We start from the raw sequence: 21,175 nt of genomic DNA on the forward strand, positions 1-21,175 counted from the left end.
ACGCTGACGACGAGCACCTAGTGCAGTCCGTGGCTAAAGCTTGTGCCTCTGACTCCCGGACCAGTGGCAGCAAACTCTCAGCTCGGAACAGCCCCAGAGACTTTCCCAACAGGGCCGACCTTTCGGATGTCGAGTTTGGTAAGGGCTTCTCCATGGGAGCATCTTTAATTGCATCTCAGCACTTTTCATTTTCTTTAGAACAGTCTTTCACAGGGGAGACAGGGAGGCTTCAGTGGACCGGATTGTTTGAGGAGTTGTGGGCTGGCAAAAAACCAGGAGACTGTTTCAACTTTGTTTTCAGAGGGTGTAGATCGTTGTCTTTATTGCCCCTGTGGCTAGAATGGAAGATTTAATAGATTGGGTCCTTGCAGCGCCACCAGACCCAGGGTAAGGTATTGGGCTCTGTGAAAGGCCTGATGGTGAAATGAGGAGTAGGAGACTGGGCTACAAGGACCCCACCCCCATTGTGGTCTGGAAGTTGGTTTTGGACAGGAAATGTTCGTCAGCTTTTATAAAAAGGTAAACTAGAGACTAGAGCAGTCCTGTGTATCGAGGGTTTTGGTTGTGTCACTGTAATACTGTAATGTTTGCCCTTAGCTCTTATTTTCTTGCTGTCTGGGGAGAAAGGGGTTCATTTGCTTTTTTCCTTGTGCCCCCCCCCCCACCTCCTCCCACCAATCTCTAGATTCCTCTCTGTCAAATGCTTCAGGAGCAGAGAATTTAGTCATCCAACCACAGAAACTTTTAATCTTGGACGCACGCTCCTATGCAGCAGCTGTGGCAAACCGAGCCAAAGGTGGAGGCTGTGAATGCCCAGGTGAGTTCTACGGGGCTCCCCCACGAGGGCTCTGTCCTTGGGGGTTCAGTTCATCCCCAACTCAGACCCGGTTCTCCATGTGAAAAGAGGGCCAGCCATGCTCCTCAGCTGCTCACAGCCTTTTGGGGGGGCAGTTGTAGCACGGCGGGCGTGAAACCAAATAGTTGTTCTGCCCCGTTCAGTGCCAAGAAAACCTTCTCATTCATGTTTGGAGCCCTTATTTTACTTAAAAAAATCATTTTATTAGGGGCTCGTACAACTCTTATCACAAGCCATCCATCCATCCATTGTGTCAAGCACATTTGTACATTTGTTGCCCTCATCATTCTCAAAACATTTGTTTCTACTTGAGGCCTTGGGTATTAGCTCATTTTTCCCCTACCTCCTCACTTCCCCCTCCCTCATATACCCTTGGTAATTAATAAATTATTATTTTGTCATATCTTGCACTGTCTGACGTCTCCCTTCACCCACTTTTCTGTTATCCGTCCCCAGGGAAGGGGTTATATGTAGATCCTTGTAATCGGTTCCCCCTTACTACCCAGCCTTCCCTTCACCCTCCTGGTATGGCCACTCTCACCACTTGCAGGGGAAAGGAGGGCCCCCAACAAATCATCACTGGTCCGGTAGGCGCAATTGCACAGCGGTAGAAAGTAAAGATATAGGGAAGTCATAGAGAGCATGAGAGAGGAGAAGAGAGATTGAAGTAATGGAGTCAGACACAATTCATGGTAGCATGCTCACCTCGGCCCCGCTTGGTGGTCCTCATGAGGAGATCCCCCGGGTGTGAGAGCCAGAGACTCAACTTTATTGCTAACCAAGCATTATAACTACTTAGGAGGGCATGATTGCAGGTAACCACACGTCACAGGAAGGGGCTATACAATAGGCATACACATTGTAGGAAAGGGCAGGGCAGTACAATAGGCATAAGGTGACAGGAAGGGGATGAGCTAGGGGTGTACACATGATAGAAAGGGATGGAACTAGAGGTATGCATGTGACAAGGGCAGACCCTAGATTCATGATGGTAACCTAACCTTGGTCACCCTTGGGTGGGCTTGACCTCTCTGGGGTCTCCTACAAGGAAACAGACAACTATCCTTATCAGAAGGGAGTGGGCCCTACTTGTGGGATAAACAGTGGTGACTGCTTGCTCTAGGTGGTTGATTACCCTTAGGGAGAATAACCTCTGATCTATTTCTGATGACCTCCAAGTGTATAGTCATTTGCCACATGTAGCAAACAGCTAAGTTTGGGATACAATTGGAGGAGACAACTTGGGAGAAATCTTTGTGTCCCACAACCACTGGTCCTGAGGGGTTCATCTGTCCTGGATTTCCTGTGTTTCCAGTTCCTATCTGTACCAGTGCACATCCTCTGGGCTACCTGAATTTGTAAGATAGAATTGGGATCATGATAGTGGGGGGAGGAAGCTTTTAAGCACTAGAGGAAAGTTGTATGTTACATCGTTGCTACACTGCACCTTTCTGTAAGTGGATGTCCAGTTGCCCACAGATGGGCTTTGGGTCTTCATTCTGCACTCCCTCTCATTCACAATGATAAATGATTTTTTGTTCTTTGATGCCTGATACCTGATTCCATGGACACCTCATGATCACACAGGCTGGTGTGCTTCTTTCATGTGGGCTTTGTTGCTTCTGAGCTAGGTAGCCGCTTGTTTACCTTCAAGCCTTTTAAGACCCCAGGTGCTACATCTTTTGATAGTGGACACCATCAGCTTTCTTCACCACATTTGCTTATTCACCCACTTTGTCTTCAGCGATCGTGCCTGGAAGGTGAGCATCATAGAATGCCAACTTAATAGAAGAAAGTATTCTTGCATTGAGGGAGTACTTGAGTGGAGGTCCAATGTCCTTCTGCTACCTTAATACTTAACCTATAAATATATGCACATAGATCTATTTCCCCATCATATATAAATATATTTACATGTGTACATACCTTTATTTAGACCTCTATAAATGCCCTTTGCCCCCTAGTTCTTTCCTCTATTTCCTTTTACTTTCCTTTTGTCCCACTATCATGCTCAGCCTTCATTTGGGTTTTAGTAATTCCTCTCGGTTACATTGCCTTTGATCAAGCCTTACCAGGCCTCTTAGACCCTCCTCACCAACGATTTTGGATCACTTGTTGTTCCCTTGTCCCTGGGTTTGTTAACACCACTTCCTTTCCTCCCCCTCCCCCTCTCCTATGTCTTCTCTGGAACCGTTGAGCCCGTTGTTTTCTCCTCCAGATTGTTTTTCCGCCTATCTTAGCTAGATAGACATGCAGAGATAATAATATGCACAAACACAAGACAGAGCAAAACAAAGCAACAAAAGAAAACAAAACAACAAAAAGCCAATGACAAAAAAGAGAAAAGCCTGTAAATAGTTCAAGGTCTGTTTGTTGACCTTTTGGAGTGTTTTCCAGTCGAGTCTTGATGGGGTGCCAAGCCCTGACCCCACAGTCTATTTTTGGTCCTCCTTCGGGACTTTGTTGCTCTGCTCCCCTTGCTGTTCTGTTGCACGCCCTTAGTGTTTTGCCTCAGTGTGGTGGGGTCAGATCGGGCACCATTCCCCCACTGTGTTGGAGCCCTTATTTTCACGTCTCAGACTCTTGGCCTTCTAAGAGCTATCTGCTGTCTTTGACAGTGAATATACTCTTCACGTGTCTTATGGGAAACTCAAATGGCTTCTGCTTAGAACAGCTGACCTGGGAAGTAAGGCAGTACATACAGAATCCCAGCAAAGTGCCTCTATCCTGACCTATAACACCCCTGCCATGTGAGTGCTGGCTTTCCCCAGGGAGAGACTCTTTGAGGTGCAGTTGTGTGCTGATTGAGCAAGACAAGTTCCCCGGACCCCTTTTCAGAGGTAGTCAAAGCTGGGAATTGAAAGCCTGTATCAAGGTGTGAAGTGAAGGCATCGTTCTGCTGGGTTCTTGTCAGAAGAACAGATTCTTGAGCACAAGTTAGATGAGGTGCAAGGAGTAAATTCAGGGTGAGAGAAGAGTGTGTGAGAGAGAGAGGTTTATAAGCCTGCCTTAATAAAAAACCCTGTCATCTCAAAAACCCAACCTTCCTGTTTTCTCCCATTTTGCAAAGACAGCTACCCCCAAGCAGTGTTTCCTCCTCCAACAGAGGACTCGGCTAACAGTGAACTATCCAAACACTGCAGTGTCCTCCGTCAGCAGCTGCTGGGTGTTGGTTTATAGCCTGTTTGCTGCTTTTAAATCTGACCGTGTGGGTTTTACATTCACTGTATTTGTGTTCTCTTTATTGTCTCTCTCTAGAGTATTACCCGAACTGTGAAGTGGTGTTTATGGGGATGGCAAACATTCATTCTATTCGGAGGAGCTTCCAGTCCCTGCGGTTGCTGTGTACACAGATGCCAGATCCGGGAAAGTAAGATCTGGCCTTGACTCTTTTAAAACACGAGTTTGGGAGTGCTAATCTGTCCATTTCTTGGTAAACGTCAGCTCTGCTGTCGGCCTTCTTGTGTGAGTAACGTGGCCGCAGAGGAAGAGCCGGCCCTCAGAAGGGTTTGAAACGTGGGCATAGTGCAGACCTCGAGCAGAGGCTGTGCCTTTGGGTTTTCTTGCAGCCTCTCCCTTCTCTCACCTCGTTTTTGGTTCTGCCCATCTTCTGGTTTCTGACACCCTGCAATGACGTCTCTCTGCTCTGAGCTGGGAGGCTTCACTGTGGAGACTCGGTCTATTCATTCCTCTTGTGAAGAGAACGAAGCACACTTTAAACTTGCCGTGAGGTCATTTTCCTTTTCCATCTGCTTTTGATCTCTCACCTCCCCTGCCTTATTTACTAAAGATTATCATGGGGTTTTTTTTATAGCTTATTAAGAACGAATGACTGGCATTTTCTGTGAAGAAGGTGGAACAACATCCCTTCCCCCAAGGAAGCTGTTTGAATACAAGCTAAATTAGGAGGAAGGCTCTGTGAAATAGAGGGACAGATGAATGAATGTTTAAAACCCTTTGCTGTTTGCCCGGGTTCTAGTCGGTAGACCTGGCACACCAAGTTTTGCTGCTGTCTTTGATTTATGAAGTCAGATGACAGCTAGAGCCACTGCTCTGGCTCATGGGTGGCACACAAGTCAATTCATCACAGTTGCAACCAGCCCAGAGAGTAATAAGCACTCATCCTCCGGGAAAAGCTGAAGAAGTGAGCATTCTGCTTATTGTTGGAGATTCGTCTTGGATCTGCTACCTACTCTCCAGGACCCAGCTAGGAACGTGCTCTCCTGGAAGACAGGGCCTAGAAAGGACTGGCTGAGGACCCAGTAGATCTGCCACTATCAGACCTACCTATAGCCTGGCCCCAAGTGGCTTTATCACTGCGGGTCTGTTTTCTTAGGTCTGAAATGAAAGGGATAGAACCAATACTTAGATGATCCCCAAGGTATTGTTCCTATTAAAAAAAATAAATTTTAAAAGCTATTTTTAAAAATAAAAGAAGGCAATGCTTTGTATTTGGCAGCAAATCAGAATGCAGTGTGGGAGCTTCCCTTGAGTTTAAAACTGAAGCTAGGGCTGTGATGGAATCAGCCATAAGTAAGCCCCCTTCTCTATTGGGGGTTGTAGAAGGCAGGGGGACTATAGCTTTGCTCCAGTTTGAGACCGGACATAGGCGTGTGGATGGAGGCTCCCACACCTCTGCTGTTGGCACAGTTGGAGAGCAGGGTCTGTTGTACATGGGCAGTACCAGCTGCTATATAGTAATAGCTCAGCCAGGATCTAGAGAGATTCTTGTTTACCATTTCTGTCGGCCAAAAGAGTTAAGTTCCCCTAAACTTATCTTTTACTTCCTTTAAAGACGATGTGAGGCATGAGGAAAATGATTTGACCAATCAGCAAAAATATGTTTCTCAGGTACCTAGTAGAAACTCTTACCATTAGATTTTTGCCCACAGCAGATTTGCAACTCATTAACACATAAGAGTCCTGACTGCTTGATACTGTGCTGGGGGTTCAGCTGGGAGGGAGACACAGTGTATGCCTCATGAGGGCATGCAGTCTGGTTGGTAGACCAAACTCATCCATATGAAACCAGTGCTTTCACACAGCATTCTGTTGTCTGCCTACAACAGAGATGGGAAGAGCCAGTCCTGCCCCTCACAACAATTTAAATATGATCCAAGAACCAGAAATATATTTTTACCAATGAAACCATTACCTGAATAATAATTTGATAATTCACTTTCACTTTTATTTCATAGCCATGTCTATGTACTGAAAGAGCCGCATATGGCTTACGTGCCCCGGAGTGGGGGTGGGAAGGGTGGTTCGGGGCCGTGTCTGGAAAGACGCACTACTGCAGACTCCTCAGCCCATGTCTTACTCATCCTGTGAGCTTAGTGGGCTCTGAGCCTAGTCTTGGGTAAAGCCTCAGAGCCCCCCTGACAGGATCTATTCCTTCCACAGGCTGAGTGTTGGAAGTGCTAGACGTGTGTCCAAAATGACTGGTTGCATTTAGGAGAAATCAGCTACTTTTTGAGTTGAGGGTTGAGGGAAATTTATGACTTGGGCACAAGAAAGAAAATGTGTGCATAGTTTAAAAACAAAACAAAACTGTGATTAGCTTATGTATGATTAATGCCAAGGGGATCTGATGCTTTTGAAGGTCTTTAGGGAAAGGGTTCTTTCTTCTAGCTAGCTCCCTGTTGAGCCCCAGTCTGTATTAAGTCCAGCAATACCCATGTAGCCATTAGTGGGCTCATTTGCTTCCATCCAAACCATCAGTTTGAGTCAGTAGACAGTTGAGATTTGGAAGAAATGGTTGTGTTCAAGTGTTAGCAGCAAGTGAGGCTGTCTTGGCCACATTCTTGTATGTAGCCATCCACCTTATTTCTGGATACAGACAGGCATGTGCTTTTGAAGATTCCCCCCCCCCCTCCCCTTTTAAACCTCTTTTAACGAGAATTGTTGGACAGGGTTGATTGTAGTTAAATACCAGTATCTTTTGCATGTCAGAATTGGCTACGTTTCCTGCAGCAGAAAATTCCCCAAAGAGCCACTTTTCTTATCATGAACCTGCCATGGACTGAAGAACATTAAATATCCTATGAAGTTCCCCTCACTAAAGTGGTCTTTTTAATTGCTCTGCCTTTCCTGCCCGCGGCACAGCAGGGTCAGGTCTGTCCCGGGGACTCTGGGTAAGCACCCGCATCGCCTTGCATTTGCAGCATTCTACTTGGAGGGGACTTATCCTCTCTGGTTTTTATTTTTGTAGTTGGCTCTCAGCTCTTGAAAGCACAAAGTGGCTCCATCACCTGTCTGTGCTTCTGAAATCGGCCCTACTGGTGGTGCATGCTGTGGACCGTGATCAGCGACCGGTGCTGGTGCACTGCTCAGACGGCTGGGACCGAACCCCCCAGATTGTGGCATTGGCCAAGCTCTTGCTAGATCAATATTATCGAACCATAGAGGTGGGTGCATTTGCTACTTCAACATGTGTGAGAAAGTCAGCGCCCTTGGTGAGAACCTCTCTGAGAGTCTTAAGCTTAATTTGGAGGGCAGTGAGTAGATCTAGAGAAAGCGAAATGACTTTGCTCTTTTTTACTGTGTCCATCTTCAGAGCAGCCAGGGAGTGGGTAACAAGGGAATGAGCATACAGATGTGTTGGCAGCCTGTCTGTGTACAGAAGTTTTGTCTTCGCCAGGTGAATGGGCCTTCTGTTAAAAAGGTCTTGGCATAGCTGTGATAAAGGGCCTAGGTGCCACCATGGAATGTTCTGTGGTGAAAGACTCCTACTGAAATAACTACCTATTGGATTAAAGATGGACCCTAAAATATATGGGAAAATGACTAAAATCTGGGGTGGAGACGAATTTTGCAACTGTCTTTGTACACATAATTAATTTTAATCTTTAGAAGAGAGTGTTTTTTTGTGCAGTGAGTAAAATAATCTAAAAATAGGAATACTTGTGAACCGGTCAGATAAATGCATAGTTTGGAACTCTTCAGCGATTATGGAATGAAGAGCAGGGAAATGGGAACTTTGCTTCAGCCTGAACTTGAATCACAACAAGCGCAGAACTGGGATGTGGGCCCAGACAAGGCTCTCCCAACGGGCTTGCTGGCAGGCTGAGAAGGGGTTGTTGCCAGCGATCCCAGGCTCAAGGCGGCCACAGGTTGGCTAGCTGAGCGTAATTGTCTCTCCCGGGTGCTTCCCCACAGGGTTTCCAGGTTCTCGTGGAGATGGAATGGCTGGATTTTGGCCACAAGTTTGCTGACCGGTGTGGTCACGGGGAGAACGCCGACGATCTGAATGAGCGTTGCCCAGTGTTTCTGCAGTGGCTTGACTGTGTTCATCAGCTTCAGAGGCAGTTTCCTTGTTCTTTTGAGTTCAATGAAGCATTCCTTGTGAGTTGGGCTTATGGTTCTGTTGAAGGGGGTCTCCTGAAGGTGGGGGGTGGGGGGCACACCGGCACAGATGTCAGTGGGCCAGTTTCACATGAAACCGTGAACACATTTGACAGAGGGGAGGTTCTTTGCCACAGTCAAACGGGAGCTGTTTACTCCGTGAATCCAGGTGTGTGCGCTAGGCTGAGCCCCGGTTGGCGCAGGTGTTGCAGGGCTGCTGCGGCTGGCTCAGATGACCGAGTGGAGCATCCCTGCCGGGGCCTTGGCTGGAATTTTTACAAGAGCGCACCGCCAGGGCTTCTCTCTTGCCGACCTTTTCGCTAATGCGCTACGTACCTGAGCGCTTAATCATTGTGCCACCAAGGTTTCTTAAAAGGGGTTCTAGAAGGAAACTCTGGAAAGCAATTAGAACATAGAAATAATCAGGGATTTCCCATATTCCCTCCAATCCATCTACCAAACTGCCTGTATGGGTTCATGCCCTCTGCCACCGGAGGTGCCTTCTGGCCTTATCCTCACCCCTCCCTTTCCATGCACTGCAGCTCCCAGGCCTCGCACTTGATTGGTTCTTTGCCTCCTGCAACAGCAGTGCGTGCTTCTCTGCCAGATCATTGGCACCAGGGCTGCTCCTTTATAGCAGAGCTCCTCACTAGCTCTGATTCCTCGTGGAGCACTTCATGAGAGCTAGGCTTGTTAAGTGACGGTGCCTAGCATGGGTTGCTAATGTAGGGCTTCTTACGCGTCATCTTCTTTGATCTTCGAGTAGCATTTAGCACAGCTTAATCCACCCCTCCTTTAAAAAAATAATTTGTTGTTGCTGAGAATATACATAGTAGAATATATAACAATCCTAAATAGATCATTTCGAGACCGTGGTTAAATGGAACCTTTTCCAAATTATTCCTCCCCCATTAACATAAAGTCTCTACTCCCTAAGTTTTCTATCTAGTATTTCAAGTTGCGGCTGACAATTGGACCTCCTGTAGCTCGTTCTTAAAAGCACACCGTGCTCCAGAAGGACAGTCTGAACGGTCGTGGGTGCCTCTGAGTCCATTCAGACTCAGTGAGCTGATGGACAACAGAAGGAACCAGCCGCCAGTCCACCTTGTCGGGGTCTTCTTTACCGCCCCTCCACTTTACCAAGCATGATGTCCTTGTCCAGTGTCTCTCCTGATAACATGTCCAAAGTGCTTGAGACCAAATTTCACCAACCTTCCTTTCAAGGAGCATTCTGGCTGCACTTCTTCCAAGACACATCTGTTTGGCAGCCCATGGTACTTTATTCTTCACCAACACCATGGTTCAAATGCATCTATTTGTCTTCAGTCAACCTTATTCAGTACCATAGCTTGGGTCAGACATACTCTAGCTCTCAAAGTAGCATCCTTGCTTTTCAGCACTTTAAAGAGGTCTTGTGCAGCACTTACCCAATGCAGTGTGTCATTTGATCTCTTGACCGCTGCTTCCATGAGCATTGACTGTGGATCCAAGCAAGACAAAAATCCTTGAGAACTTCAACCTTTTCTGTTTATCATTATGTACCTGTTGGTCCAGTTGAGAATTTTGATCGTCCTCCCTACTTTAAACTGTAATCCTTGCTCTTCATCAGCAGGTGCTTCAAGTCCTCCTCACATTCAGCCAGCAAGGTTGTGTCATCTGCATATTGCAGGTTGTTATTAAGCTTTCCTCGAATCCTGAGGCCACCTTCTTCTTCCTATAAGCCAGCTTCTCTGATGATTTGCTCAGCACACAGATTGAAAAAGTATGGTGAGAGGATTCAACCCTTTCTTGATTTTAAATAATACTGTATTCACGTGTTCTGTTTACACCACAAGTTCCTCATGAGCACAATGAAGTGTTCTGGAATTCCCATTCTTCTCAAGGTTATTCATAATTTGTTTGATCTACACTTGGCATAGTCAATGAAACACAGGCAAACATTTTTCTGGTATTCTTTGCTTTGATCCAATATCCATCTGATATCAGCAATGATATCTATCCCTGGTTCCGTGTCCTCTTCTGAACCTGGCCCGAACCTCTGACAACTCCCCGTCAGTGCACTGCTGCAACCAGTGTTCGATGACCGTCAGCAAATTTTAGTTGCATGTGATAATCAATGATATTCTACAGTTTGCACATTCTGTTGAGTCACCCTCCTTTGGAATAGATAAAGATACCTTCCGGATGTCCTGGCTTAGATGTGCATCGGCAGCTCAGTGCAACGTGTCAGCTGGTACTCCAGCAGTTCTTGGAGCCTCGCTTCCCCGAATGCCTTCAGTGCAGTTTGGACTTTGTTCTTTAGTACCGCTGGCTCTTGCTCATATGCTACCTCTTGAAGTGGCTGAATGTCACTGTGTATTCTTTCCATCTTCTTTTGATGCTTCTTGCATCATTCAATATTTTGCTCATGGAATCGTTCAAGATTGCAATTCAAGGCTTAATTTTTTTTCTTGAGTTCTTCCAGTTTAAGATATGCCGAGAGTGTTCTTCCTTTCAAGTTTTCTACCTTTACTTTTGTACATTTTGTTATAATACTTTGTCTTCTCAAGCTGCCCTTTGAAATTTTCTGTTCATCTCTTTGACTTTATTTCTTCATTGACCTTAGCTACTCTACAATTCAGAGCAAGTTTTTCTCTTCTGACGTCCACTTTGATCTTTTCTTTCTTGTCTTTTCAATGACCCTTTGCTTTCTCTATTATGATGCTCTTGATGTCATCCCACACTCATCAGGTCTTTTGCCAGCAGTGTCTAATGCATCAGTTCTGTTCGTGAGATCTCAAAATCTCGATGGTATGTATTCAAGGTCAGATTTTGTCTTCTGTGAACTTGTTTTCTTTCCTTCCAACTTCAACCTGAACTTTCCAATGAGCAATTGATGGTCTGTTCTATAGTTGGTCCCTGATAAGATTTTAGCTGCAGATATTGAGCTTCTCCATTGTCTTCTCACAGATGTAGTCAATTTGGTTTCTGTCTATTCTATCTGGAGGAGTCTACGTGTATAGTTGTCTTTTGTGTTGCTTAAAAAAAAAGCATTTTGCTGTGAACAGGTTGTTGGTCTTACAAAATTCTGTCATGCCATCTCCAGCTGTTTCTGTCACCAAGAGCGTATTTTCCAACAGGCGTTCCTGCCTCTTTGTTTCCAACGTTTGCATTCCAATCACCAATAATGAGCACATCCTGATTGGTAGACACCAGACTGAAGAGATTGGGAGAATTCTTCAATTTCTTCATCACTATAGTTTTAAAAGTTGGCATGTAAATTTGATTAATAGCGGTATGGATTGGATTTCCTTGGATATTGATAGATATAACACTATTACAGACTACATTGTACTTCAGAATAGGTCTTGAAATGTCTTTTTTTACTTGGAATACAAAGCTATTCCTCTTGATTTTTATCATTCCCAGCATACTAAAACATGATTTCCTGATTCAAAATGGCCATTACCAGTCTATTTCGGCTCACACCACCTAGAATATTGATTTTTTTGAAAATGTATTTCATTTCCTTTTTTGTGACTTCTAATTTTCCTAGATTCATACATCATACATTTCAAGTTCCAATTGTTAATTGCTGTTTGCAGCTGGTTGTTCTCATTTTGAGTCATGTCACGGCACAAATGCAGGTCCCCAGGCTTTCCTCCTGCTGGCTGTCCTGCACGCACAGTGTTAGGGTTGACTCTGCTTTGAGAGAGTAGCTCGTCTTCACTCGTGTTCCGAGTGCTTCTCTCCTGAGAGCATCTGACAGTTTCTGAAAATCTTCTGCTTTTCATTACTAGTTAAGCTAGCCTTCTTAATTCCCTTCTTCTTTCTTAAAATGTTTGTAGTGGTGGTGGTGGTTTTTAGTCGACTTAGTTAGCACCCACTCTTGGGTTTTCTTAACTTCTGGCTGGTTCTTTCTGTCTCTTATGCCACTTCCTCTTCATCTGCTCTGAATGTTGCTGTACCTCAGGGCACAGTCTCCAGGCGGCTTTTTGAGCAACGCTCCCTCTCTACAAGATCTCACTCACCCAGTGTCATGGCTTTAATTTTTGTCTACTTGTGGATGGAAGCCTGATGTACACCTTTCCTGATTTTAAACCATGCCCTCTCCTCTTGTGTTCAAGCAGTTGTCTCTTGGTCTCTGGAAAGGTTCTGCATGAGCACAATTAAGTGGTCTGTAATCCCCATTGTTTTGCATAGCTTATGTGCCTTTGCATAGTCAATGAAATAGGACTAGAGGAAGAATCACAGCCTCAGGATTGGAGGGGTGCTGACTCATTAACAACCTGCAATATGCAACAACCTTCATTCTTCGCCTGCTGCACTGTTCTCCAAAGCATAAGACACCTCCACCTCAGCTCCCGCTAGGATCAGCTTCCTGGGACTGTGTGCTTGTGGAAGCGGTGCTGTCTGGGGCATGCAGGATGCTCAGAATGATGCAGGCTGAATGCATACTTGGGTTGCACACTGACCCACTCTTGCAGCCAGGTCCCAGTGCTCTGTTGGTCATGAGGTTGGGATTTCAGGGATGGTGATAGGTGTGTATGTGGGGGGTCGGGGGGAGGGGAGTGTTGGGTGAAGAGTTGTGGGGATTTTCCCTAAGATCTTACGGTTCAAGACTGGTGGAGGTTGGGGTGGGCCCTGTGAGGAGGGAGGAGGCCGTGTGTGGCTTACTCCCCTCCCCCAAGCTTAGGGGTTGTGAGTGCTCTGGGATGTCAGGTGGCTGTGGTCATTCCGCAGAGAGTGCCACCTGGCTCCATTTTGCCTTCCCGCAGGTGAAACTGGTGCAGCACACCTACTCCTGCCTCTTTGGGACATTCCTGTGCAACAACGCCAAGGAGAGAGGGGAGAAGCACACCCAGGACCGGACTTGTTCTGTGTGGTCCCTTCTTCGGGCAGGCAACAAGGCTTTCAAAAACCTCCTGTATTCTTCGCAGTCCGAAGCCGTATGTACCCGTCAGCCTTTCCTCTGTGGTCAGCAGGAGGGCGCCTCTGGGGTCGGGTGGAGAGGGAGCTTCTTGCCTGGCTTTTCTTGCCATTCTGTGAACTGCCCTTTTCCTGTGAGCTCTGACCTGCTTCTGACCAAGCTTTGGTTAGGGTGGTTTGACTGAATGCACATCTCTGCCACTCTGGATGAGAATCTTGCCCAATGAACTTGGCTCAATTCTGGCTTGTTCTGTCTGATGTGTGGAAGAGCCACTTAAGTTCTTCAAAGAACGTAACTGACAGAAGCTGCCCCCCCCACCCCCCACCCCCAGTGCTCTTCACTGCAGGTGTTTGTCCTGGCAGAAAACCAAGTCTGTGTGACTTTGGTACACACGGGGAACGAACAGTCCTTCCAGACTGTTTCTCCAGGGAATAGCCTCTGTCAGTGAAAAGGAGCCCCTCACGCATGTGTCAGAATAGAGGGATCCATCCCTCTGTCAGAATGCATCAGAAGAAATGCTAAGGAGTCAGACGGAGGCCGACTGGAGGGCATACTACTTTGTGGACCGATCCCATGCTTTTCACTCAATTTGAGTAGTCAAAGGGAAGACTTCAGCCAACTGCCTCTCACTGTGCTGCTGCGGGAAGTAACAACTCTGGAGCAAATCCCACCCTTTCCACATGATTACTTTCAGTGATCTTATGAAACAGGCTTGGCAGTGTCTTCTGAAGCCAAGTTTTTGTACCAAGGGAGCAGACAATCACCGACTAACAGAATGACTCACTTTCTTATGCAGTGAAAGTAGCGAATCTAGCTGATGAGAGTCAGTCATTCAACAAAGGTCACCTAAAGAATAACGAATGAGAAGTGAGTATTTAAAAAATCCTCTTCAGCTGCTCACGCTCTCCTTCTCCCAGGCCCTCCAGGGAGGTGGACTGGATGCTACTGCTCCTCGGAGAACGTGCTGGGCCTTTTGTTCCTCCAGCTTGGGGGCCTGCTCTTGCTCCTGCTCCTCACTTCCAGACGTTTCTGAAAGACTTGCTGTGGCTGTGTTTAACCTGCACCCCCCTCTCCCCCCAGGTGCTGTACCCAGTGTGCCACGTGCGTAACCTGATGCTGTGGAGCGCAGTGTATCTGCCTTCCTCATCCCCGTCCGCCCCTGCAGAGGACAGCTGTGCCCCGTACCCAGCCCCAGGGCCCGGCCCCGATGAATCACCCCCAAGCCGGTGAGCCTGGCGCTGATGCCGTAGGCCGCCCGTCGTGTGTGGGTGCTCTTGAGTTGGGATCTGCCTAAAGGTGGTCAGAGCATCTCAGATCTGGGGCATTACCTCAAGGAAGGCAAAAGGACTTCTGAGAGCCAGCCTGGCTTCCTCCAGGGCTGGCTTCGCTTGACTGCACGTGTGGAGAGGCTTCTCGGAGATAGAGCAGACCTTTGGGCCCTTTGAGTCCCCCTGGTGTGTATGTCACCCACTGCCCAGCATACCTGTCCCCCTTCCCACCAGGCTCCCTCCCCTCTGCTCTAAAAGGCAGATAGATGCTGAACAATGAAAGACACCCATGAATCTGCCATTTGTGAAATGATTGAATTTATACGGCTAGTTAGTAAGTTAATATATCAATTACGGGTCAGCAATCCTACTTTGGTTTTCCCTTAGTTGAAAAATACACTGTCTCTTGGAGAAGTGTTGTTTTCAAATAACATTTGGTGTTAGTTTATTTGTGTGCCCTGGGTGTGGGAGCAGGGCACAAGGACCTGCAGACCAGGACTGGGAGCTGGGGCTCTCTGGGAGCCCATGCCTCATTCAGAGAGGCCCTAGCTCCTGGAGTGGCTGTAAAGGATCCACGAGGAAGCAACTGCTCCTTGAAACCTGAGGTCACCTTCCTGCCCTGGGACTGACTTCACAGACTCTCTTTTCTCCCACACTCCTTTCTCTTAGGCTACCAAAGACTAGATCATTTGACAATCTGACCACAGCCTGCGACAGCACAATGCCTCTGGCCAGCCGGCGCAGCAGTGACCCGAGCCTGAATGAGAAGTGGCAGGAGCACCGGCGCTCATTGGAACTGAGCAGCCTGGCTGGGCCTGGGGAGGAGCCCCTAGATGCTGACAGCCCGGGGAAGCCAGCCAGAGTACTGGGGGGTGCTGAGCTGCTGGTTGCAGCTGGGGTGGCAGAGGGGCAGATGGAGAACATTTTGCAAGAGGCCTCCAAAGAGGAGGGTGGTCTAGAGGAGCTGGCCCAGAGGGCAGTCGTGCAGCTCCGAGCAGTCAAAGAGGAGCCGCTCTTGGAAAAGGAGAGCTGGAGGAAGATGCCCGAGGGTCCCGCCTTTGTCGCAGATAGAGACCCAGAGCTGGAGGAGACCCCCCAAGGGAGCCACGCAGGCACCAGCCTGTCGGTATTCTCACAGGCTTGTTCTGAGCAGCCAGGCGGGCCCAGTGTGTTCACAAGTCAGCTCTCAGTGCCCCCTGGCAGGGAGGACACCCAGACCATCTCTGTGGAGCCCCCTCTGGGAGGAGGCACTCCAGAGCATCCGGAGGAGCTGCTGCTTGCGCCTCCAGTAGATGCACAGGCAGGTTGCGGCCCCACACAGCCAGGTTCTCTGCCGTCCACCCATGTCCCCTGTGAGACCAGAGGACCACATGTGGACAGTTCCGTGGACATGTTGATGGAAGAGAAGGTGAAGCCAGATCCTGGGCCCCACAGCCATCACAGACCTTGTCTGGTACACAGTGACAGACTCACTGGCAAGGCCATGGTTGCCCACGCCATGGAGCCCAGGCTTCCGGAGAGAAGCCTGGCTGAGAGACCTCCAGTGGGGCCTGAGGTGCACAGGACTTCCTCTGGCCGTACTCGCAGCCCCACACGTTCCCCTGGTGCCTTGCCTTTAGCTGAATGTAAAGAGGGATTTATATGCAATGGCGCCCCAGAGACTGAAAACAAGGCCTCAGAGCAGCCTCCGGAGGTTAACATGCTCCAGAAGTACCCCACGCCCAATGGGCACTGCACTAATGGCGAGGCTGGTCGGAGCAAGGACGCCCTGATACGCCAGCTATCTACTGGGAGCTGCAACTCCACCCACATACACTCACGGAACTTGCACCACAAGTGGCTGCACAGCCACTCAGGAAGGCTGTCTGTAACCAGCAGCCCTGACCAGCCTTCTCGAAGCCACCTGGATGACGATGGCATGCCTGTCTACACGGACACTATCCAGCAGCGCCTGCGTCAGATTGAGTCTGGCCATCAGCAGGAAGTGGAGATCTTGAAGAAGCAGGTTCAGGAGCTGAGGAGTCGCCTGGAGAGCCAATACCTGACTGGCTCCTTACGTTTCAATGGGGACTTTGGGGATGAAGTGGTGAGTACCCCCTGGTACCTTCTTGGCTGGCCAAGGGGACAGGGCATGCCGAGACTGGTGTCCTTTGTGCCCGTGCATGGTGATGGGTACAGGGTTGGAAAAGTCCAGAGCATTTCGTGTCGAGAGAAGCTGGAGACGAGCCTCAACCCTGTCAATGGAGCTCTGCCTCTTTCAGCCTGGCTTACTCTCCGAGAACGCCGTCCTGTTTCTGGCCATCAGGGTTAGGGAGTGAGTTACCACTTACGTGCGTGGTGGGCTGCATGTCTTTGGTGAGAGGATCATATGTCTTGAAGAGTTTCAATTTTTGGACACAACGATTTTGTATGGCAGTGCTGAATAATATTCCCACCGAATTACAGTGCCTGCCCCACCTAGTAGCTAGTAAATTAGTCGCACACACCCCTGCCCTCACACAAAATCAGACAGGGCTGAAGCTGTAAAGGTTTGGGTGTTTTGCTTGTTTGTTGTTAACGTGGTTATCACCTGGAGTGGGTGCAGACCAGGAGAGGGCTGGTTTTGAGTATGGTTGAGGAGTTAGCCCTGATGGGGCTCGGTGGCTAGAAGTGATGGGGGAGCCAGTGATGAAGCAGGCGCACCGCAGGGGCACTCCTTACCGGGAAGCTCTGACTCAACGCGCTCAACTTCAAGTGTGAGGCGAGCAGTAAAGGCAGGCGTCGTCCCGTGTCTCCTGGTTCAGAGGGGCTTCTTGGCTTTCCTTCATATTCCTCATGCTCTCCTCGTTTTCCTGAAGAGCCCCTCAGAGGAAGGAAGGTGTGCCCAAAGCACTCAGGTGGAGCTAAGTGGCAGGGTCTGGTAAGCGGACCACTGGAATGTGTTTCAGCTGACACTGGAGACCCCACCCCCCACAGCCTTACTTCCCGGAACCCCAAGGGCTCAGGCACAGCCTTAAATATGTCAGCGACCTTCTTCCAGCCGAGTGCCACCTAGTCTCTGCACCTGCACATTCAGATTCTCACTGGCCGTGCCTCTAAAGACTTGGCAGCCTAAAAACATCCAGGCCCAAACGTAGCTCCCGCTGCTCCCTTCTTTACCCACCCTTTTCTCCTTCTCTCGGGAGGAGACCAGGTTCATTCTGTTCAGCTGTGTTTGTTTGCCAACAGACTTTAATCCCCGGCTTGGAAAGCAATCTGGATCAGAACTGTTTGTCTCGCTGCAGCACAGAGATTTTCTCTGAAACCAGCTGGGAGCAGGTGGATAAACAGGACACGGAGGTACAGGCTCAGTCCCTGCTCTGAGCACCTTCCATGCAACTGTTCTTGTGGGTCTTCTCCAACCCCATCCCTACCCCATGCCCCTGGCCAAGGAAGAACATCGTAGCACAGTGAGCCTTGAGCCTCAGGCGTCACAGCTCCCGCCAGCCCCATCAAGCCTAGAATTCTCGAGCCGGGGACACTCGGCAAGACGGTCTTCCTTGCCTCATGGCCTCTGTGAGTGAAGCCCTGCCAACTCTCCTAGCAACTCAAGTGCTGCTGCTGCCACTTGACCTCAGGGGAGTGTTGAGTCCCCTCCAGGGAAACGATTTGGACGCCTTTCTTGTACTGCTGACAGTGCACCCTGCTGGGTTGGTGCCACGGGCCGGGGTGGTCCTCGTGACTGCTGCTGCCCCCGTGTGGCTTGCTGGCTCCAACTGAATGGCCCGTTTCCTCTCATTAACCTGGCCCCGTCTGTTTTGCAGATGACCCGTTGGCTCCCTGACCACCTGGCTGCCCACTGCTTTGCGTGTGACAGTGCCTTCTGGCTCGCCAGCAGGAAGCATCACTGCAGGTGCCCTTGGGGTGGGGATGCCCAGGGGCATGGAGGCTGAGGTCTGACCCACAGGACAGTGGAGAGAGACCAGCCAGGTGCCTGGCTGGTACGATTCTATCTGAGGCGAACACTCCTGTACAGGCCCTCCACTTACCTTTTGTGCCTCTGAAGTTGCTGTTTATAGAATGGCAATTGATAACTTTGTTCCAATTTAGTGATCACTGTTAAATATGGTAATGTGCATGTGAGAGGCTTCTGTTTTATTTCGAGAATAAATGGAGCAACAGCTGCCATCCAAACCACCGTCTCTTATTCCCAGAATGGAATGTCTTCCTGTTGGACATGGCTACTCTGTTTTCCTGACGTGAGAGGGAACTTCACATACTCTGTTCCCTGGCCCTAACTGGCCTTCCCGTGTGCTGCGGGTGGGTTGGGGGTCCTAGGGAAGCTAAGGACAGCCTTCGAGTCCGTAAGATGCCCCTCTTGGGCTAGGGCAGTCAGTGAGGGACTAGAGTTGTTTTGCTAAGCTGAGGGGTGACTGAGCCAGATGGCCAGCGTTTCTTGTGTATGGAAGTCTAGCTTAGCTCACCCTTACCAGTGACCTGGAGTGAAAATGTCCCTCATTGTCTAATAAAGATGTCTCTAGGTTCATCTCTCTCCCTACCCTGCATTTCATTCCCATGTCATTGATCAGCCTCTCCTCTGAGCTCTGTCTCCCCTCCTTGCAGGGCCACTGACTGTGTTGATCAAACGTGGTGAGCATTTGCAGCAACCTGTCTGTGATGTCTGCATATGGATAATAACTTCCTCAAACTAATGCTGTCCTTTCTGTAGTTCCCCTCCCTCACTGGAATGGATGCGGGGGGGCCGGGGAGGGGCAGGCAGGCTGGGCGCTGGAGGAACAGCAGAGCCGCTGGTTGAGGCTCCTGTAGGCCTGGGTCAGGCTGAGTCATGTACCCCTCTTCTGACCACAAAGCTCACCCACAAGGATGCTTCCAACTGGGCTTGAGGCCTTTGTGGGGAAACCAGAACAACACCCCCCCCCCACATTTTTTTTCTTCACTCATTCACTGAGGTGCCAGGTTGACGGTAGTCACTCCGCAGTTAAACAGCGTCACTGCTTTTTAAAGAGTCTGTCTTTCCAGAGACATGTGAGCATGGGAGGCGTTCAGGGAAGACTCCAGTGCTTTCAAAGTCCCCTCAGAGAAATCAGATCGGACAAACGTAGCCAGGCTTTTGAGCTGAATCCTAACAGGATAAATGTCGACATTTGGAAGTAAATTTAGGTAGTTTTTCTGTGTGACCACCTGTCCTTTCTGACTCATGCTTTTTGGAAGCAGTCGATGAAGTGCTTTTCTTGGGCTCTAGAAGATGGAGTTTTGCGTGTTTGGTGCAGTTCTCCTTTAGCACCCTGTCCTTGCTTCTCCTTTCTCAGTTGGCCCTCCTCCCACGAGGAGTGCTTCCTCCCAAAGTGGGTGTGCATTCCCAGTGAGCTGTCCAGCTGCCCATCACTTGGTCGTAGTGGCCTGGGCCAGGCTCCTGGGACTGGTCATTTCTGAGCTCACTGGGATCCATTTGCCCTTAAGGACTAGCTAAAGTAGAGTCATACGGTGAGCAGAGACTCGTCCTCTTGTTCCCTGTGTGAAGGGCGGCATTCGCCTTCAGGGGAGGTCTCGCCAGAGCTGGGATTTCCTTGGAGATGCATGGGGCAGGGGAACGAACCATAATTAACTGACATCGACCTAATCAAGTGTGTGTGTGCACGTGTGTGCCTCTGTGGTCTTGTCCTTCCACTTCCCCTCCCTTCAGTCTCAGAACTTGGTGCCCCACTGCTTGTCTCCGGACTTTGCATGCTGCCAGCAGGGCAGTCCCAGGTGGTAGCTGTCCACGCTCCAGGCTGCTGCCCTTGGCCCTTGGGGAGTGGCACTTGGGCAAGGTGCCACACCCTCCGTCTGGCTGAGTTGGGTGAGGGGCCTGGAGGCAGTGGTGCCACTTGATTTAGGCCTCTCGGTTTTGACAAGCTACAGAGAGGCCATTGTCCAGGCGGATGTAGCGCTTGAGGCTCCTGGGGCCAGGACTTTCCCATGGAGCGTGCGCTCCTTCTGCTATGGGTCCCGTGTGTTCTCACAGGTGTCCCTGAAGCAGCATGCTCGTGTGTCTCTGGGAACCTGGAGTTGGTGTGGATGTGACCACACGGAGCAGGGATGCCCACCCTGGGTTAGGGAAATGGAAGCATTTGGTCTTAGAGGACTTTCAAGCACGTCGGAGTCTCACACAAAGTCTGTCTTCTGAAGTTGGTTTCCCCACCTCAAACTTGATCATTAAAATTAACATTGTTTTGTCATCTTTTCACCTCAAGGAATTGTGGGAATGTCTTCTGCTCCAGTTGTTGTAACCAGAAGGTTCCGGTTCCCAGCCAGCAGCTCTTCGAACCCAGTCGAGTGTGCAAGTCTTGCTACAGCAGCCTCCATCCCACGAGCTCCACCATTGACCTTGAACTGGACAAACCCATTGCTGCCACTTCAAACTGAAGCTTAAGTGACCCGGGGCAGAGGCCCAGCTGCTGTTTCTTGGACAGGCCCACATAGCCTGGGCACACTGAGAGCTCGTGCATCTTGGATTTGGGGCTTGGAACCAACTGTGGAGAATGGCAGAAAGTTGGGATGTACCACTGGATTGTAGACTGGTCCTCCCCCGCCCCCCCACCTTTGCTGTTCCTCAACCCCTTTTCCATTGTCCCTCTACCCTCAAAAAAGAAAAATCTCCCTGATTGGCTTAATTTTAAAAAAAATTTTAAATGGCAGGCAAGAGGCTCCCACCCCCCTGTAGCTGCCCAGGGCTGTGCTGCTGGTTGATCTGGCTCCTTGGAGTGGGAGGGGCCAGGAGCGAGACCTGAGGCTGAAGGAGCACAGAGGAAAGCAGTGTTGGCATTGTGACCGTTCCTC

At 49.3% G+C, this 21,175-nt stretch overlaps 1 protein-coding gene across 1 annotated transcript in view; it reads left to right on the forward strand.

Moving 5' to 3' along the window:
• Positions 1 to 21,169, forward strand: part of MTMR3 (myotubularin related protein 3) — a 75,099-nt gene extending 53,930 nt beyond the window's left edge. The window contains exons 10-20 of the mRNA XM_045289549.1: positions 5 to 138; positions 686 to 817; positions 4,115 to 4,226; positions 7,068 to 7,263; positions 8,015 to 8,200; positions 12,958 to 13,128; positions 14,190 to 14,335; positions 15,047 to 16,463; positions 17,585 to 17,695; positions 18,160 to 18,248; positions 20,590 to 21,169. Coding sequence (XP_045145484.1) covers positions 5 to 138; positions 686 to 817; positions 4,115 to 4,226; positions 7,068 to 7,263; positions 8,015 to 8,200; positions 12,958 to 13,128; positions 14,190 to 14,335; positions 15,047 to 16,463; positions 17,585 to 17,695; positions 18,160 to 18,248; positions 20,590 to 20,761 — 2,866 coding nt within the window. The 3' untranslated portion in view covers positions 20,762 to 21,169. The remainder of the gene's footprint in view (positions 1 to 4; positions 139 to 685; positions 818 to 4,114; positions 4,227 to 7,067; positions 7,264 to 8,014; positions 8,201 to 12,957; positions 13,129 to 14,189; positions 14,336 to 15,046; positions 16,464 to 17,584; positions 17,696 to 18,159; positions 18,249 to 20,589) is intronic.
• The last annotated feature ends 6 nt before the right edge of the window (positions 21,170 to 21,175 follow it).

Source organism: Echinops telfairi, unplaced genomic scaffold (genome assembly GCF_000313985.2).
Source record: "Echinops telfairi isolate 266 unplaced genomic scaffold, ASM31398v2 ScPeMD7_29;HRSCAF=101, whole genome shotgun sequence".
NCBI lineage: Eukaryota > Metazoa > Chordata > Mammalia > Afrosoricida > Tenrecidae > Echinops > Echinops telfairi.